This window comes from Dromaius novaehollandiae, chromosome 3, assembly GCF_036370855.1.
Source record: "Dromaius novaehollandiae isolate bDroNov1 chromosome 3, bDroNov1.hap1, whole genome shotgun sequence".
NCBI classification, from domain to species: Eukaryota; Metazoa; Chordata; class Aves; order Casuariiformes; family Dromaiidae; genus Dromaius; species Dromaius novaehollandiae.
This window is the reverse complement of record NC_088100.1, coordinates 107,647,160-107,663,027: the sequence shown is the minus strand read 5'-3', so window position 1 is coordinate 107,663,027 and position 15,868 is coordinate 107,647,160. Positions and strand designations below refer to the sequence as shown.

General features: G+C 40.6%; 1 protein-coding gene across 3 annotated transcripts in view; it reads right to left on the bottom strand.

The window, feature by feature from the left end:
* The window catches only part of EFEMP1 (EGF containing fibulin extracellular matrix protein 1), a 54,639-nt gene extending 39,096 nt beyond the window's left edge, over positions 1 to 15,543 (bottom strand). Inside the window, exons 1-5 of one of the 3 annotated variants that reach the window (XM_064509733.1) lie at positions 15,318 to 15,543; positions 14,683 to 14,770; positions 14,475 to 14,562; positions 11,484 to 11,532; positions 11,047 to 11,307 (exon numbers count right to left, since the gene is read on the bottom strand). In XM_064509733.1, coding sequence (XP_064365803.1) covers positions 11,047 to 11,307; positions 11,484 to 11,532; positions 14,475 to 14,558 — 394 coding nt within the window. In that variant the 5' untranslated portion in view covers positions 14,559 to 14,562; positions 14,683 to 14,770; positions 15,318 to 15,543. Of the gene's footprint in view, positions 1 to 11,046; positions 11,308 to 11,483; positions 11,533 to 14,474; positions 14,563 to 14,682; positions 14,771 to 14,918; positions 15,037 to 15,317 lie in introns of those variants that run through there. The other 2 variants (XM_064509731.1, XM_064509732.1) reach the window with 2 other exon arrangements.
* Positions 15,544 to 15,868: the final 325 nt, after the last annotated feature.

Genomic DNA, 15,868 nt, shown 5'->3' with positions numbered 1-15,868 from the left:
ACCACAGTTTCTGATAGAGGAATAGCTTGGAATTAAAACAAAATAAAATTTCCAGTCCCCCCATGACCATTTGCACATGCTGAATAACAGACTGAAATTTAGGAACAGAGTTTCTGGATTGTTGAAAAATGAAAGTCAGCAGTGTTCAAGATGGAAAAACAGGTGTTTTTTTTTCCTGTATCCAACTTTTACAGTATACAAACCATATCAGGAAGACGGTTGTAACTCTGTTCCAACCGAGGCTCATTTGGGCTGTAACACTGCTGCTTCTACATACACCAGCAGTCCAAGAGGTACTCACCCAGTACAATATTGCTGACTCGGGCCTGTCATCTCTATCTGCTTGTACAAGGTTCTCTGCACCAGATAATAGAGAAAGAGATACTGGGCCTACAAGCACTCGCAGTCTCTTTAGTTAGGGTTTTGCGATCATCCTTAACTTTTTGTCTACTCAAGGAACGTACAGGGAGTGAGCTGGAAAGAAAATCTGTCCCAGTCATCCAAATTAAGCCACAGACAATTGAGGAAAATCAGGACGCAAAGTAAATGCAAACGGGATGACTTTAGATAAGAATGCTTTTTTTCTTTACCAACGGGAACTGGGAATGACTGTTTTGGATTCTCCACACTTTACTCATTTACTTTCCAACAGCTTCTGGAAGGAATAAGTAAGAACTTCCACAGCCTGTGGGAGCAGATCAGTGGGTACTCCAAAGTATTGCCAGTTTCTGATGTGTCTATACACTAACTGCAATGGTGACTATTGAAATACCACTGTTTATAACTAGTTCCAAGTGTGACAGCCAATACACTCTTTCATATCATCTATATCATATAAAAACTATATTGAGAACTTGTTCTTTGTCAGAAAGTCTATTTAGACCAAATTCATCTATTGGGAAAGAGTTTTGAGTAAACAAGATATAAAAGTACAAATAAGATCTGGTAATGCAGGTACTGGCTAACAAAATGGTTTCAAAATTGTGATGTGTAACTATTTCATTAAGACACTTGACAAAGATATCTTGTTTCTTAAAATGGTGCTGTCTTTTTTGACTTAGACGAACTGTTCTCAAATTACCAAAATGTACTTATTGCTTCTAAATATGTGTTTAATTCCAGCTCTTTTCTAATGCATCTCAGCCATACTAACTTCTCCATTGACTGCCTAGACAAGAGGAAAAAGTGCTTTCTCCATCTTTCTGATCAAGATAGTTTTATGAGCTAAGTCATATGAGCTAAATACTCACTTACGGATCTACTCATTTTGCCATGTTTTATTCCTTTTCCTCTACACAAGTCAGTGATTAGATGTTAGTTTATTGGCAACCTCTTTAAAACCACATAGAAAATTATTATCTATTAAAAGTCCAACCCATTTTCTAATTCTAACATTAAATTTCTGTCTGAACAGGCAACTGCTACAGTATTTGAAAGGACTGCTTTTTATATCATTAACGCTAAGAAATCTGCGGTAATTGATTGTCCATACTACTCACTGTCCTTCTGGTATCCTGTTATTTTTTTCTTCCCATAAGATTTCTTCTATTTTTGACAGACTTCAATTCTTGTGAATTTTAACTAATGAGAACTTCTAAATCTTCTCTACATAATCACCAGTTTTATATAGCCATATTGCTATCTGACTTATCAAAGCTTTTTCTTCCTATTAGTGCAAGTTACAGCTGGCAGTGAACTTTATGTATCAATAGTATCAAGGTAGATGAGTTTATAATTTACACAACCGGAAAAGGCCAGTAGTCCTTTTCAAAGACGGTCTTTTTGAAATAAAAGATTCATGGGTGAACAGTCACCAACTACTCTGAAAAGTCAGGTTGAAGATTTTAGTGATGGACAACACACATTCCTGAAGTCATCCAGGCTTGTAACTTTGAAATCACTGTACCCTCCACTGCTTTCACTATCTACTGGGACTTGACTGCCCACATTATGACCAGTTGCCTGTTAACAGAAATCCCATGCATGCATGCATATGAATATAAAAATCCTTGAACAAGTTCTGTTTGTACTCAGAAAACTACATAGAGCATCTGTTCAGACACGGACTAAACACCCTCAAGTGCAATGTCAGATTTGCTTATATCACATCATACCAGGTCATGCATTAGAGTAGATATTTACTCCAGATTAAATTCAGCTTACAAAAGAAGGCCCAGCCATGTCTTCTCCATTTCTGAATGGTGTTAGGTAGGCTTATTTAAGATGCAAAAAGCCTATGTATGTTCACTTACAGGGCTGAATTTTTTAATCAGTAGGTAACAGCGATTCAGAGCTTCACAAAGTAAACAGGTGTTCCCAGGAGATAAACCTTTATATACCACATCCTGTATCATCCTATTTTAGAATTTTAATTATTTCTATGGGTAGCCATCTATGGTCACCACCACTTAACCAAACCAGTATCATACTTTCCCCTCCAGAAATACACTGTTTTGATAATGAAGTGAAATGAAAATAGGAAATAAAATGAACAATGAAAACAGGAAAGCTGTGTAGGAAAAACCCTTTTAACTGCAGAATGAATTATTAGTCAGAAGAGTTAGTTGGCATTTTTCAATTAGGTGAAGTTACTTACTGAGATATTCAGTAATACTGACAGATAAGAGTCTACCGAGTATCTAGTTGTAAAAATGCTTAATTACAAGATTGGGATACATGATGCCAGAAAAGGTTAATTAATTTCTATGCCTCAAGAACGTTTTCCAAGCACTGTAATTTACAAAAGTGTGCGTAACACATGCTGTTTTCTTAGCATCTTTTTTCAGCTTCAAAGCTACAGGTTTTACCATATAATTATACATAACAAAAATTAGACATTTCTCCACTATACTTGCAACAGAACCAACTTTTAACATGACTTTAGATCAACAAATAAAACACAGAAATGTGAATGAGCATAAAAGGTATTTTATAATAACTATATGTGTACTAAACCATTTCATAGCTCTGTAATTTGCAAATCCCTCCTGTATTTTAGTAAAGTTAAAATGTAAATGAAAGAAGGTATAAACAGGATTCTTAAGCATTCAACATGTTTTTTCAAGTTAAATTTTGCTGTAGTGTTGAATTATGGCAAATAGCTTTCTCTCCAAAATAATTGCTTTCTGGGTACTATGGAAATGAAACTTAGCAAGTTACAGATGAAAACAGATGTAATCTTTGTGAACTTTCATGCTTTTATCCATGAACCTCACATGGCTGACTACCTGTTCCGTGTATTCTCGTCACATACCAAGAAAAGAGATCTTAGTAGAGAAATTCAGATCTTTGGAACTTGTGCTTAGAAGCAACTGAATGGTACAAAAGGCACTTGGCAAACTTTCCTTTGATAAAAACTTTCTAGCTGAAAGGATGTTTAGTTTCTACGTAGGATTCTAGAAGAAACATAAATGATAACAGTCCAGAAAAAAAAATCTCAAACAACCTCACAGAGGGAAAATGAGGATAAATATTCCTGGATCATAATGAAAGGAGATGGCCAAGCTGAGCTTGTATGAAATGGTTCAACTTGTATGAAAGTGAACATTCCTACTCAGTAATATGCACAGGACAAAGGTGTTGCCACGCCATGACAGGCACTGTGTAAAGTGCCATACAAGAACAGCCAACTATACAATGCTTGATATATAGAACGTTTAAGATGCCATGTAGTAAGGTAAACTCAGAAATAACTGTTTCATCACAGTCACAACACCACCAAAAAGATCTTGCTAGTATAGTCCTACAATACCACATTCTCATTGTCCTGGACGGTAGCAAAACAGCATGATAACAACATACTGAATTAGTTCAAATAATAACAGAGACTGGTTCACTTGGCTGTAGCGCAGGGGATATTTTTCCATAGAAAAGCCGGTGCAAAGGAGCATATGCCTCTTTAGATGGCACAGTGAAGAATCAAACAGCTCACTTCCTTATTTGTCAGAAGATTTGTTCTTCCTTTAAGGATATTTTGGCACAAGCAGAAAGGCAAATACAAACTGTAGTATCATCTTGCTATGCCAGCATGAAAAAGAGATGAAGAAAATCACTTGGAAAAAGAATAACATAAGGAAAATAAATAACAGGTTTTGAACTGCAGCTCTTGAACTACTTACCCAGCTTGCTACATTAGCATTCCAATATTGGAGATCTGTAAGAAGCTTCTTAGACTTTGGGAATGCATTATTAGAAATGCTGAGAACATGTAGAGATCTTTTATGGTGAGAAAAGGTGACTGAGTAATCAAAACTATTTGGGGTACTAATATTAAAGCTTGAAAAGCTGGCAATCATCTTCAGTGCCAGTGGTAAACAGAAAATTAACATGCTGGCAACAAGATGTAGGGAAATCGCTCACTGACAAAATGCTCAAGAAGAAAAGATGTATAGCTGATAGACAACTTGGTCAAGGGGAGATGGTAGCCAAAAAGCAGAATAAGAGACCCATCAAGCCATTGGAAGGTTTTTCAGTAACTGGTTGCAACTGTAATGGCTCTGCAAGAATGCAATATGAAAGCATTCTCATTGATGCTGAAAAAGATGAAAATAAAGCACAGATAACAGCATTTTCATTATGTATTATGTAATCTGAAACAAGTCTCAGGTTTGAAAATGTAGAGGAAAAAAGGCGTTAGTTGAGAGAAAATTACCTTGAGCAAACAATTGGGGAAAGGACGACCACAAAGCCCTTCTCAGCAGGCTAAAGAACTACAGTGCAGTAGTCCAGGATGAAATAACTGCAGATCTGCTTAAAGCAAACAGAAATTAAGAAAATCACTATACTTCATGGAAGAATAGGAGAGTCTACCTCAAAGTGGCAATGGTATTACTATAAAATTATCCAAGAAAGCTGACGAGCAGCTGCCGGAAGGCCCTCACGCTGCTAGGGAAACTGTACCACTGTAACTTTATAGATGACAATTCACTAACAGCAGAGTTTTAAATGATGGAACAAAAGCCAGCCCCTTCTCTTACTGATCATGTTTTATGCTACCCAACATTGTTGAATGCAGCAGATGGCAGCTAGTGTTACTTGCAAGTTTTATTGACTTTTAGGAAACTTTTGACTGAGTGTCTGTGACAAGCACAGGGAATTCCTTGTAGATGTGTACAAATACTCCACGCATTTTAACAGAGTGCCAAATATACTGTGATACCCAATCAGGAATAGACATAACCATGTTCCTCCCTTTTTGCTATCTGGTGTTATTCCTGGTTGCATTATGAAAAAGACCTCCAGCTCAGAAACTGAAATTCTGAAGGAGGATGGATGCCTGGATTTGATGCCACATGCCTTCTGACTACATTTGCTATACTTTGTCTGCTAAAACATTAGCCTAATCAGAGCTACTAACCAAACAGGCTCTACAATCAACAAATAAAATCCGAAGGTATAACAGTCAGCATGACCCCTGTAGGATCCCATTTTTCTCTAATAAGAAGCCATGAGGACTGCTAACAAACAAGTTTATTTTGTTAAGGTAAACTTTAAGTCTAATGATTGCCTGCATAATCACAATCCAAGCAGCTAAGGTAATACGACTTTCTGCAGCCTGCTCGAATCTACCATGTTTAGCATGAGTAGCATATGCTATGAATCCTTAGTGGCAATGTCCTGAGCATATTTCTGCAGGAGTCAGAATCATGGAAAAGCGGTAAGTAACTAAAGGAAGTTAAGCAGCTGCTAGTATTTATGCTTGTGATGGATGTTCACAGTAAAATGGTCAGACAGAACAGAGAATATCTATCCAAGGTCTTGACATGACAGTCACAGCTGTGCAAATAGCACAGATGGGAAGATAATTTGGAGGGGCCAAATTTTGAAAATGCCCAAAAACAGGCCCTCAAAACAAGATGTTTTCTGGTGACCTCCCTCCCCCCGCCCCCCAGTTCCCCAAGACAAATTAAAGAGATGCTCCAGCAAGGACTCTTTGCAGTACAAATGCAGCAACTACACAGATTAACAGCCTGAACAATTGGTTCAGGATGGGTTGATGAAAGATGATCTCTGCATGATGTACCCACATGTACACAAATTAATTGGCTTCTATGAACACTTGGTACAAACAGCTGCAGAAGTGTCAGCTTGTATCCTTTTGTGGGTTCCCTTAGATCTGCAAAATTCTATGGGTTTTCCAAGTAATTAGTATTCAAACAGCACGTGTAACAAGGTCAGTCTCCAGAAGGCTACTGTAGGTTAAAAAAAAAAAAGTATTTTCCACTTGCCGAAGTACTGTAGCAAACGTATATATGAACTATGCCTCAATAAGCTATTTGATGAACTAATGGCAATTAAAAGAGTAATTTACTTTGGGTTGTCTTCCCAAAACAGATAATTAGACCTTACTTTTACTTCCAGAGTCTCTCCCCCAACCCCACCACCAACTGAAAAGTCTTGCTTTGATTAATGCCTCTGAAATTAAACTTGTCAACTCAGACTCTTTTTAATGTACTCCTAAAAGTACTCATAAAAGTACAAGGAGTGAGAAAATGTGAGATGCTGCACTCTTCTAATTACAGGCATAATTTTAAAAAAGGCTCCACAAAGTGGTTCTGGGGCTAGCCTAAGAAGCTCTTATATAGCTGTGTTCATGTTGTGCTGTTCAGGTGATGTATTAAACACAAGCTGTCTGTATCACCAAATAGTGTGGACCAACATGAGCAGATTAGTTGATGCAGAAGCTCCACTGTCCCAGTTTCTGCATTTGGGTGTCTTTGTACTCTCTAGTCTGCTCCTGAAGCCTGAATGCTCATTAGTGGTTGCAGCATATTAGTGGCACTCCTGCAGCGCATTTCAGGTTTAGTTTCATCTGAATAGAATCTGTTTCATGTGTGACGTGAATCTAAGCACAGTAAGCAGAGCTCATTAGGAGATGCATTTCAGAAGTGCACTCCGCATCCAAGCGGAAATGTCAAAGCAGAGCACCCTGCTGCAGACACACCCAGACCCTTAAACCTGAACTGGTTCTGCAAAGAGCAGACGGAGTGCACCTGCGTTTATATGATTTTTGCTACGTCTGTATGCTAGTTGCATATGCATGATGTATATTATACAAAGCGATTTCTGGGTGGAAAACAAAACATCACCAACTGCTCCCCCTTACCCCTCTGCCCCCCAAAACACGGAGTCTAAATATGCAAGAGTAATTAACTTATTTAACTTTTTGAGGTAAAAGCCTAGACTGAGTGTGGTAAGTTACTTTGAACAGTACCAGATAATTAAACCAAGAGAAACCTCTAACAAGTAAGAGATGCCTAAAGAGATTTTGCAGGGAAAAATATCCAAAGCACCAAAAATCAGCTGTTCCCCCTTCCTCTCCCCACAAAAGGGAAGAAAAAGAGAGAGACAAACAAACAACAACCATCCACCAATGCTATGCAGAACTGTGTGGGACATGTATGTCATTCTTTCATCATACAAGAAAGGATTATCTCTATTACAACCCCTCTTCCATGTCTTCTACAGTTACAGTGGTACAAAGGATTACAAGGAGACAGTGTACAGGACTGGAGAAATATAGGAAGCTAAATTAGGGGTTTAGCTGAACAGCAAAAAAGTTTGCTTGGTTTATTTATTTTATTGCTTGTACAACCAGCATGATAGGAAGGCAAAACAGTTCTTCCCCTTCGCAAGGTTACAGGTTATTTGGTGCCTTTGCCTGGTCTTTTTTTAATTTGTTTAAATGTCATGACCTTCTGGGAAATGCTAGTAGTTGCTTACAGACTAGAGCTGACAAAATTGAAATAATTGGGCAGTTTTCCTTTGACTTTGGTAGGAGCAATTGCAAGTCACAGAGTGCCTGAACTACATGGTATTAATACAATTCAGTCTTCTTGTATGCACGCAATGGAGTGCAGGCATTCATTTTACTGTGAGGCAAAAAAGTGTCCATCAAAATTAGCTAACTCAACTTATTTAAAAATATTTCTTACACTATTTTTAGCTTTTCCCAATTTGAGGGATACTCTCACATCAACAGGTGAGAACATCTGAGTGGCTTCCTGAAAAGGCTGGCAGGTGCTACGCACAGGAATCTACTTGGTCACCAATTCAGCAGCACTTTCTGTTAAAGGCAAATGTAAAAGTAACTGAAGCAAGAACCAACTATTCAAAATGAGAAAAAAAAAAAGGAAAATGATAGTCACAATCTTAATTTATCTTCAGTTCTGAGTTTAAGTGTTATAAATCAAAGCAGTGAATTTTACTTTGTGCGTTTTCTACATAAGAGATCTTTGTCCAGCACACTCCCCCTCCATCTTGTCGTCGGGGTTCCTAGCACCTACCATTCAGATATAATACCTTAAGAATTTCCCAGAAAGTTTTTGCTTCCCACAAGCTTCTGACAAACACAGTTACACAAGAACATGTTTCTGATTGATGGTAGTTATAAAAATGACTTTTACATATATGATAGGAAACCACAATCATTTTGCTAGAGCTGCCTTCTGCAAGACAGTGGGCTTAGCTATCAACCCTGCTGTCTGTGTTATTAATGTGTTACATGGTCTCCGTTAAAATAACACCACGCATTGCAGACAAAGCTCTATAAATATCTTAATTTTCACTTATTTTCTTCAGGTCAGATGTTAAAAAGGTGTTAGATATGTCTGAAGTAAGGCATATAGCAATCCTTTGGTAGCTTACCAAGTGCAGAGAATCACACACCTCCTTGCATGTTTCTCATTCACATCAGTAAAAATAGGATCTGGACACACTATCATCTTACCCAAAGATTAAGCTCAGCAGAACAGTGAAGCCACTTAGAGCCAAACATGACTAGTGTCATTTGTGCCCATTTATGCCACGCGCAGAAACCAACATGAGTGTTTTTGCCTTATCATATCCTCATTATTCAATGTTTAAGAAGGGAGCAGACATTTGTATTAAAACATAAGGCCCCTCATACTCCAGTATGATGTCAGTAATATAGTTCCTCAGAGCATCTTATTGTTTTAAACAGAGGTCTCCACACTTTCACATTGGTTATAAAATACTTAGTGCTTCTGGACTGGAAGGAAAATGTCATACATCTGCAAACAATTAGAAGGAGCTGGACTTCATATTTGATTTACTAAACAATAAAACAAGCTTAAGTGTGACTATATGTGTAAGTTAAACTCCCTAGGAGCCTCAAGCAGTTATCATAGCAAAGTCTTTTAACCATAATTAAATAAAACCACAGTGGGACCATTGCTGATCAAGATTATCTTTTATAAGATATTTTCGGCAGTGAAATGCATGAAGATCATGAAGTTGAACGCGTACTTTAAGTGCTCCAGAAGTCTTTTATCCCTTCTTTCAATCACACTGTCCGCTACCCTTTTTCCAGCTGGAATTGATTCAGTGCAATACATTTCAGCTTTTAAACACTAATATTTCCATACTTTCTGCATTTAGAATGAAATTTTGGCACAAGGAAATTAGTAGCAAAACTCTGATTGACTCAGTAAAGCCCAAGATTTCGCCATAGTTTGTGTGTCTCCTAATTGAAATTCTGGTGCTATAACAACAGTTGGTTGTTGTTGTCATTAACCAAAGATTTGTAAATTGTATACAAATACTTAGCTGCAAGTTTTAGGAAGCTGGGGGAGAAGGGGATAAGGAAGTATTGCCACCAGTCTTCTCCTCAAGAAAACTGAAATCCCCCAACCAGTAATCAGTCTTAACCAGTAATCAGTCTTAAAGAGTTAACCCAAACTCACAACCATTATTCAGAATATAGTAAGGCATTAGCACTACAAACTGTTAAGTTTTCCTATGCTTTCATTTATTTGTACATATGAAAACAAGAGATGTTCCATTTTTGGAAATCTTCTAGCATTACTTCCAAATATTATAAAATGAAACTATTGTTACATGCTAAAGTTGAAGCAGTTTAATCACAATTCACCAGTAAAGATGAGTGTCACAGTAACGCAATATGATGTAGTGGGTGGAATGCTAGACTGAACCCAGGAATCTGGTATTCTGTCCCCGTTTCAGCCACTAGTTTGCAAAGTTAAAGTTGGGGAAAATAATTTGCCTCACTCTGCATTGATTTTCTCAGGTGAAAGCTTGAGGTTAAGGGGATCAGGGTACTGACCTCTTTTGGTGACTCATTACTTGACATTCTTGAATGAGTGACAGAAATGCTGAACATTATTAGATAGGCAAAGTCTCAGAGTTGCATTTCTGGCTTACAAAAATAACTTATCCAGCCTCCATGATAATTACTATGCTTCAGAATGACAGGGAATTTACTTATTAGTGATAAATAATGTTCTGTATGTATGAATACCAGGGAGAATGGAACTACCACTGTGTAATACAGCTTGTCCTGATTAGAGCCACTCGAGTACTATTTTATATGATTATACTGTTAAGGGCCACAAAATGGAAAAGATGAACAATGGGGTAAAATTTTGCCCTCTGATGTTTGCGCGGGTATCCTACTAACTTGCTTGAAAGCCAAGTTCATGAACAAGGAGTAGAATATATTTTTATGAAAGAGAAATACAGCAGACAAAACATTTGTTACTTCAGTGTGTACAAGAGTAAACTATTTATATAATATAATAAATGAAACAGTCTTAGTTTACAGCAGTGCTTGCAAATCTGCTTCCTGAATGCATACAATTAACACTGCTAATACCCTGAGAATTTTGGCACTGTGTGGTGATTGTATGCTCAAATGAAAGCTCTTCATTGCCATAGTTTCAAAGACTGGCTAAACTAAGACTGGAAGCAAGCTGACAGGGCCTGTGTAGGACTATTTGTATTAATTTTTTTTGAAGATCTACAGACAACTCAATTAATTCTACTTGTTAATCTGAAATAGAAGGAACAGGCAGTAAGGTACAAGAAACTGCAAATTCTGTTACCCTGAACAACAACAGCATGCATGTATTTTATACATCTTAGGGAAGTGCGTATGTGTCCAATATAATAGTGCAAAAATACATTTCTAATAAATGCAGAAGTTACACATTGTCATTTTCCAGGTATAGATTTGTTATCACATACTCTCCACTTATACTAAAGTAAAACATACAGCAGCTTGCTTACCTTGGCACACATTGTGATCACTTTGTTCATAACCAGCTGCACACTGTATTTGATGAGTTGGGTTTGGAGGGGCACGGTGAGGATCGGCAGGAGTCCGTCGAATGACATTATTTCGACCACTAGTGGATTCAGCTGCTGCTTCTTCTCGTTCATTTACAATAATTTGGGCTGTTCTAGGTAGACAGAGGTATCCTCCATAGTGGTTAACACATTTCATCCCACCTTTACATGCATCTGGGACTATTTCACATTCATCAATATCTGTGATTAGCAACAACACAAATCATGCTTTTAACAGTAGAACCTTCTGCAACAGCCATTAATACAAATAATACAGTGACATGCAAACACACCTTTTTGTCCAAAACAGGCATGTGTAATGGTAATATTAGAAGAATTCCAATGATAAGTCTTTTTTTGAAAATGATTTACTATACCTTTGCAGCGTTGCCTAATAGGATCCCATTCATAGCCATCTGTGCATTGCTATACAGAAGAGATACAGAGAAAAACAATAAATGACTACTTAATGTTATTTTAATCAGGATTTTATTTTGGAGAGAAAAATAAAGGATGTTTCAATGAACTCAAGCTTTGACATTAGAGGAAATGCTACGTTTCTATATCTTGGTAAACTACAGGTGCAACACTGTTGTGCAGGAAGAATAAAGAGAGTATACACCTCTATCTCAGGAAATTCCTAAGCTACAGTTGTTGCAAGTAGGTAGGCTCTACTGGGGGTAGGGGACAAGGCAAGAAAAGCATCACTTTTTCCTTGCCTTGTTCCTATACACATCTTTTTAAAGCATCTGCCATATACTGGAATAAATGGACTTTTGGACTGACCCAACTGACCGGTATCAGTCTCCTTATGAGGAAAAAAAAAAAGTAATTTTTTGTGAATTTTGATCTGGTTCATAGCCATCCAAGAAGCAAACACCTTTCATTCTTGGAACAGATTTGGCAGAGGGACCAATGAGCGTCTATCCCCCTCTACACCTTCCTCTCTCTGATCAGCAATGGGGAGAGATTCTGTGACTGCTGGAAATTCATTCACATGCTTTTTAATCACGTGACTCTAGGAACTACGGTCTAGGAAGAACAATTTACATTGCGAGGCATACAATAAACTGTTAAAGTTTATAACAGCAGTACTATTCATATAAATAAGACTTCACAAAATTCAAACAAGACTCTACTCAGCAACTATTCATATCAATGCAAACTAGCAACTTTAGAAGAATTTTAAGTATTCTGCCTTGCAATTTAGATAGGTATCTTCATATTGCTTCTGCCCAAAAGCATTAAACATTTAGAACATCGTAATTTTCATCACATGTGACAATTACAGAAACTGATGACCTAAGTGTCACAATGCTACCAAATACAGTAGACATTTAAAATAGCTATGAACCGACAGAGCTGTAATACGTAGGTGCATATGCATGCTATGCTGTTTAGGATATTATTTTAATGGCCCTACAGGAAAAAAACAGAAATGAATTAAACTAACCTAATTAGTCAGTCAAGCAAACTAAATGTTTTGCAACTCCTCTGCTTCAGAGGAATTATACGAGCAACAAATTTGCCCTTCTGATGCTGAAATCCACTTGTTCCATGTTCCGCTATTCTCAAGTTATTTTGAGAAATTTGTTACTAACAGACACTGACTCAGCAGTAGAATAGAAAATATTTTTTCATTTGCAGGTGACACCAGTGATCTGCCAAATATAGCAGTGAGTTGGAAGTGAAAGCCTCCAATGTTAGGAAGGGGTAAGTAGACAGCTAATTGTATTGTAATTCTCAGTCTCTAAAGGAATGACTACATGCTGAGTTGACAACAAAGTTACTGTAGCTATGAAAACGCAAACCCAAAGGAAAACAGCAAATTCATGCATTTATTGAATCACCCAATTCCTGTTAATGCACAACAGAAGTTGTATCTATTTAATAGTAAAGAGCCAAGTCCAACTCTTACTGAAGCTGAAAGGAGTTTTATGACAGAAAAGGATTTGGCCCTAAACAAACACAATGTCTATATGAGGAACAGTAGTATTCTAATGGTAAAGTTTCCAGAAGTTAAATTTTATGTTTAAAAGTAATTTCACATGATTATAAGTATAATGATCATTTAAGAGTCTAAATGCTAAGACCTATTTGAAAGGGGACTATAGGAACTCAAGTCACCCAGGCATGTTAAAAATGTAACATTGGTATAAACTAAATAAGCTTATCAGGAAAAAAAATACTACTTAAAGAGAATATATAGTAAAAGTGGAAAAGGATAGGGTCCCTATATTCATCTATATTGTCAAGAAGTATTTAGCTCTTCAGTACCCAGTGTTTATATACACAGATTTAAATCTCACAGCCTGTAAATATAAGTACACCCAGTCTTTAGAAGTCCACTGCTTCTAAAGCACAATGTTAAAATATTTTATAATCGACTTCCTGATGCTTCATTGAAGTTTCTTTGAGTCCCTTCTATGCTAAGGTCCAGTTCTGCAATATTTACTTGCCTGAGCCATCCCACTGACTTCAGTGGGATTACTTGTATAAGACACAATATCAGTCTTTGGCTGTGGTTCTCTAACTTCTTGCATGTGTGCAGAATTAGTGCAATGCCACACAAGCAGAATACATCTGTATGCATATTCAGGGGTACACCCACATGAAGCAAGTTGCAGGGATTACAACTGTAATCAGATGTGAAAACGCATTTTTTTTTCCCCAGCCCAAGTCGATGTAATTGCCACTCCACCACTCCTTCTATGACATTCATTACACAAGCCAAAGAGTGAACACTGGGAGGGGGAGAAAAGGGGGAAAAGAGAGAGAGAAAAAAAAAAGGCCTTACAAAAAGGCCTTCTAAATCTCTTACCCCATCTCTTGGTTATAAGCAGAATCTATTTCTAGTATTCTAGTTGATTTTTTCAAGCCATGCAGAACAATTGCTCAAAAGTAGCTCAGACACTGACATTCATACGATCACCCCATGACTTACTTGCTTCATTAAGAATACCAAGTTTTGAAGTACTTACATTTTGCTAAAAAACACCTTGAAATATCCAAAAGAAAACACAAAAGAATGTTTGACCTAATTATGTGTCAAGTTTCATATACTCAGAAGGAGGATTCTAGGAAGATTTTATTAAAAGAAAAAAGAAAAAAGTTAACTTCACAATCTTGTTCAGTTCATCAAGCTCATATAGGTAAGCTTTTCAGAACAGGGAGTTAGAGCAGGTCTTCTTCAGCCCTGTAAACCTCAACTTTTAAAATATGGTTTCAGTGAAGAAACGGGTTATTTTCTGGTTAACATTCAAAGTCAAAGAACTTGATATTGCATGCTACATTGTTTTTTTCTCAAGGGTCATTTAGAAAAGAATCCCTGCTAAGTAATAATTACCTCAAACTCTATTAAACCTTACCGTGTATGTTATGGTTTCCTCAGTTTCCTGTGAATGTACTGTAATAAGAATGAAAGCAGCCAAGAACATAGTTGTCAACATCATGAACCTTGAAAGAAAGAAAAACAAATAAACCAGAAATATTTTTAGCCCTTCTTTGCTAGAAAACACAGCCACCACGTCTGGGAGCGGGTCTCGCGTCTGTCGCTGGCGCCCGCTGAACTCCTACCTGCGTGCGGAGGCCAGGACTCAGCCCTTCTGAATCCAAGGAGCAGCTGAGGCTTGGCAGCGTTTCCGCCCCGTTGTATTTTATTCAGCTGAAAGAGAAGAGGAAAAAAAAAAAAGAGGCTTTGGAAGGAGGTAACGGTTAGCAGCGCACCGAGCCCGAGGCGCCGCAGCCCCCGCCACCACCGGGCGGGGCAGTGCCCGGCCGCACCGACGGGGCAGCTCGGCGGCGCCGCTCACCTCGGCGGCCGCCGACAGCGCCGCCGCCGGCGCCGCCGCTCCCCGGCCGTGGCGGAGGCGCAGCCCGGGACACCTCGGCGCGGCGATGCCATAGGCGACACCCGGCGGCGGCGGCCCGGCCCCCCGCAGCCCCTCGCGCCGCCCGCCGTCCCGCCCCGAGCCCCGCGGCGCGGCGCGCCTCGCCCCCCAGCAACCGCCGCGTCGTCCGCCGGGCACCTGCTCGGCCCGCGGCTGCCGCGCCCCGCCGGCCCGGCCCCGGGCGCCGCCGGCCCGGCCCGCGCCGCCCTCGGCGCGCGCTGCCCTCGGCCCCGCGCCGCCCGGCCGCGCCCGCGGGGCGCCCCGCCGGGGCCGGCCGGGCCGCGGCGCAGCGCCGAGCCTCCCCGCGCCGCCGGCTCCTACCTGCGGCCGCGGCGCCCGGGGCTCTCCTGGCGGGGCCGCGCCGCGCAGCGCCGACTGGGGCTGCTCCGGCGGCAGGTCACCGCGGCGGCTCGGCCCCCTCCGTCCCTGCGCCCGCCCGCTGGCTACGCTGTGGTGCCGGCGCCCGCCCGCCCGCCGCCGCCTCGCTCTGCCTCCCCCCGCGGGCCCGCGGCGCAATAGAAACGGTCCCGGCTCCGCCGGGGCCCCGGGCGCCCCCTACCGGCCCCGCGGCCGCCTGGCCCCTTCCGCGCGGCGGGCGGGGCGCCCGGCCACGGCCGTCGCCGCTCCCGGCCCGGGCAGTCGCGGCCCCCGAGCGGCGCTGCCCGCCGCCGCCGCGCGGGGCCCAAGCGGGGCAGGTGCGGGGCGCCCCGCCGCCATCTCGGGCGTGCGAGGGCCGGGCCGGCGGCCGCCGCCCGGGCAGCCTGGGATGCCCCGTGGTCGCGGCGGGCCGGTAGTAGGAGGCGCCCAGCGGTCACCCGAGAGGGGGGAGCGGGCAACACATGCCTGGGGCATCCGGGAGCTGGCGGAGGAAG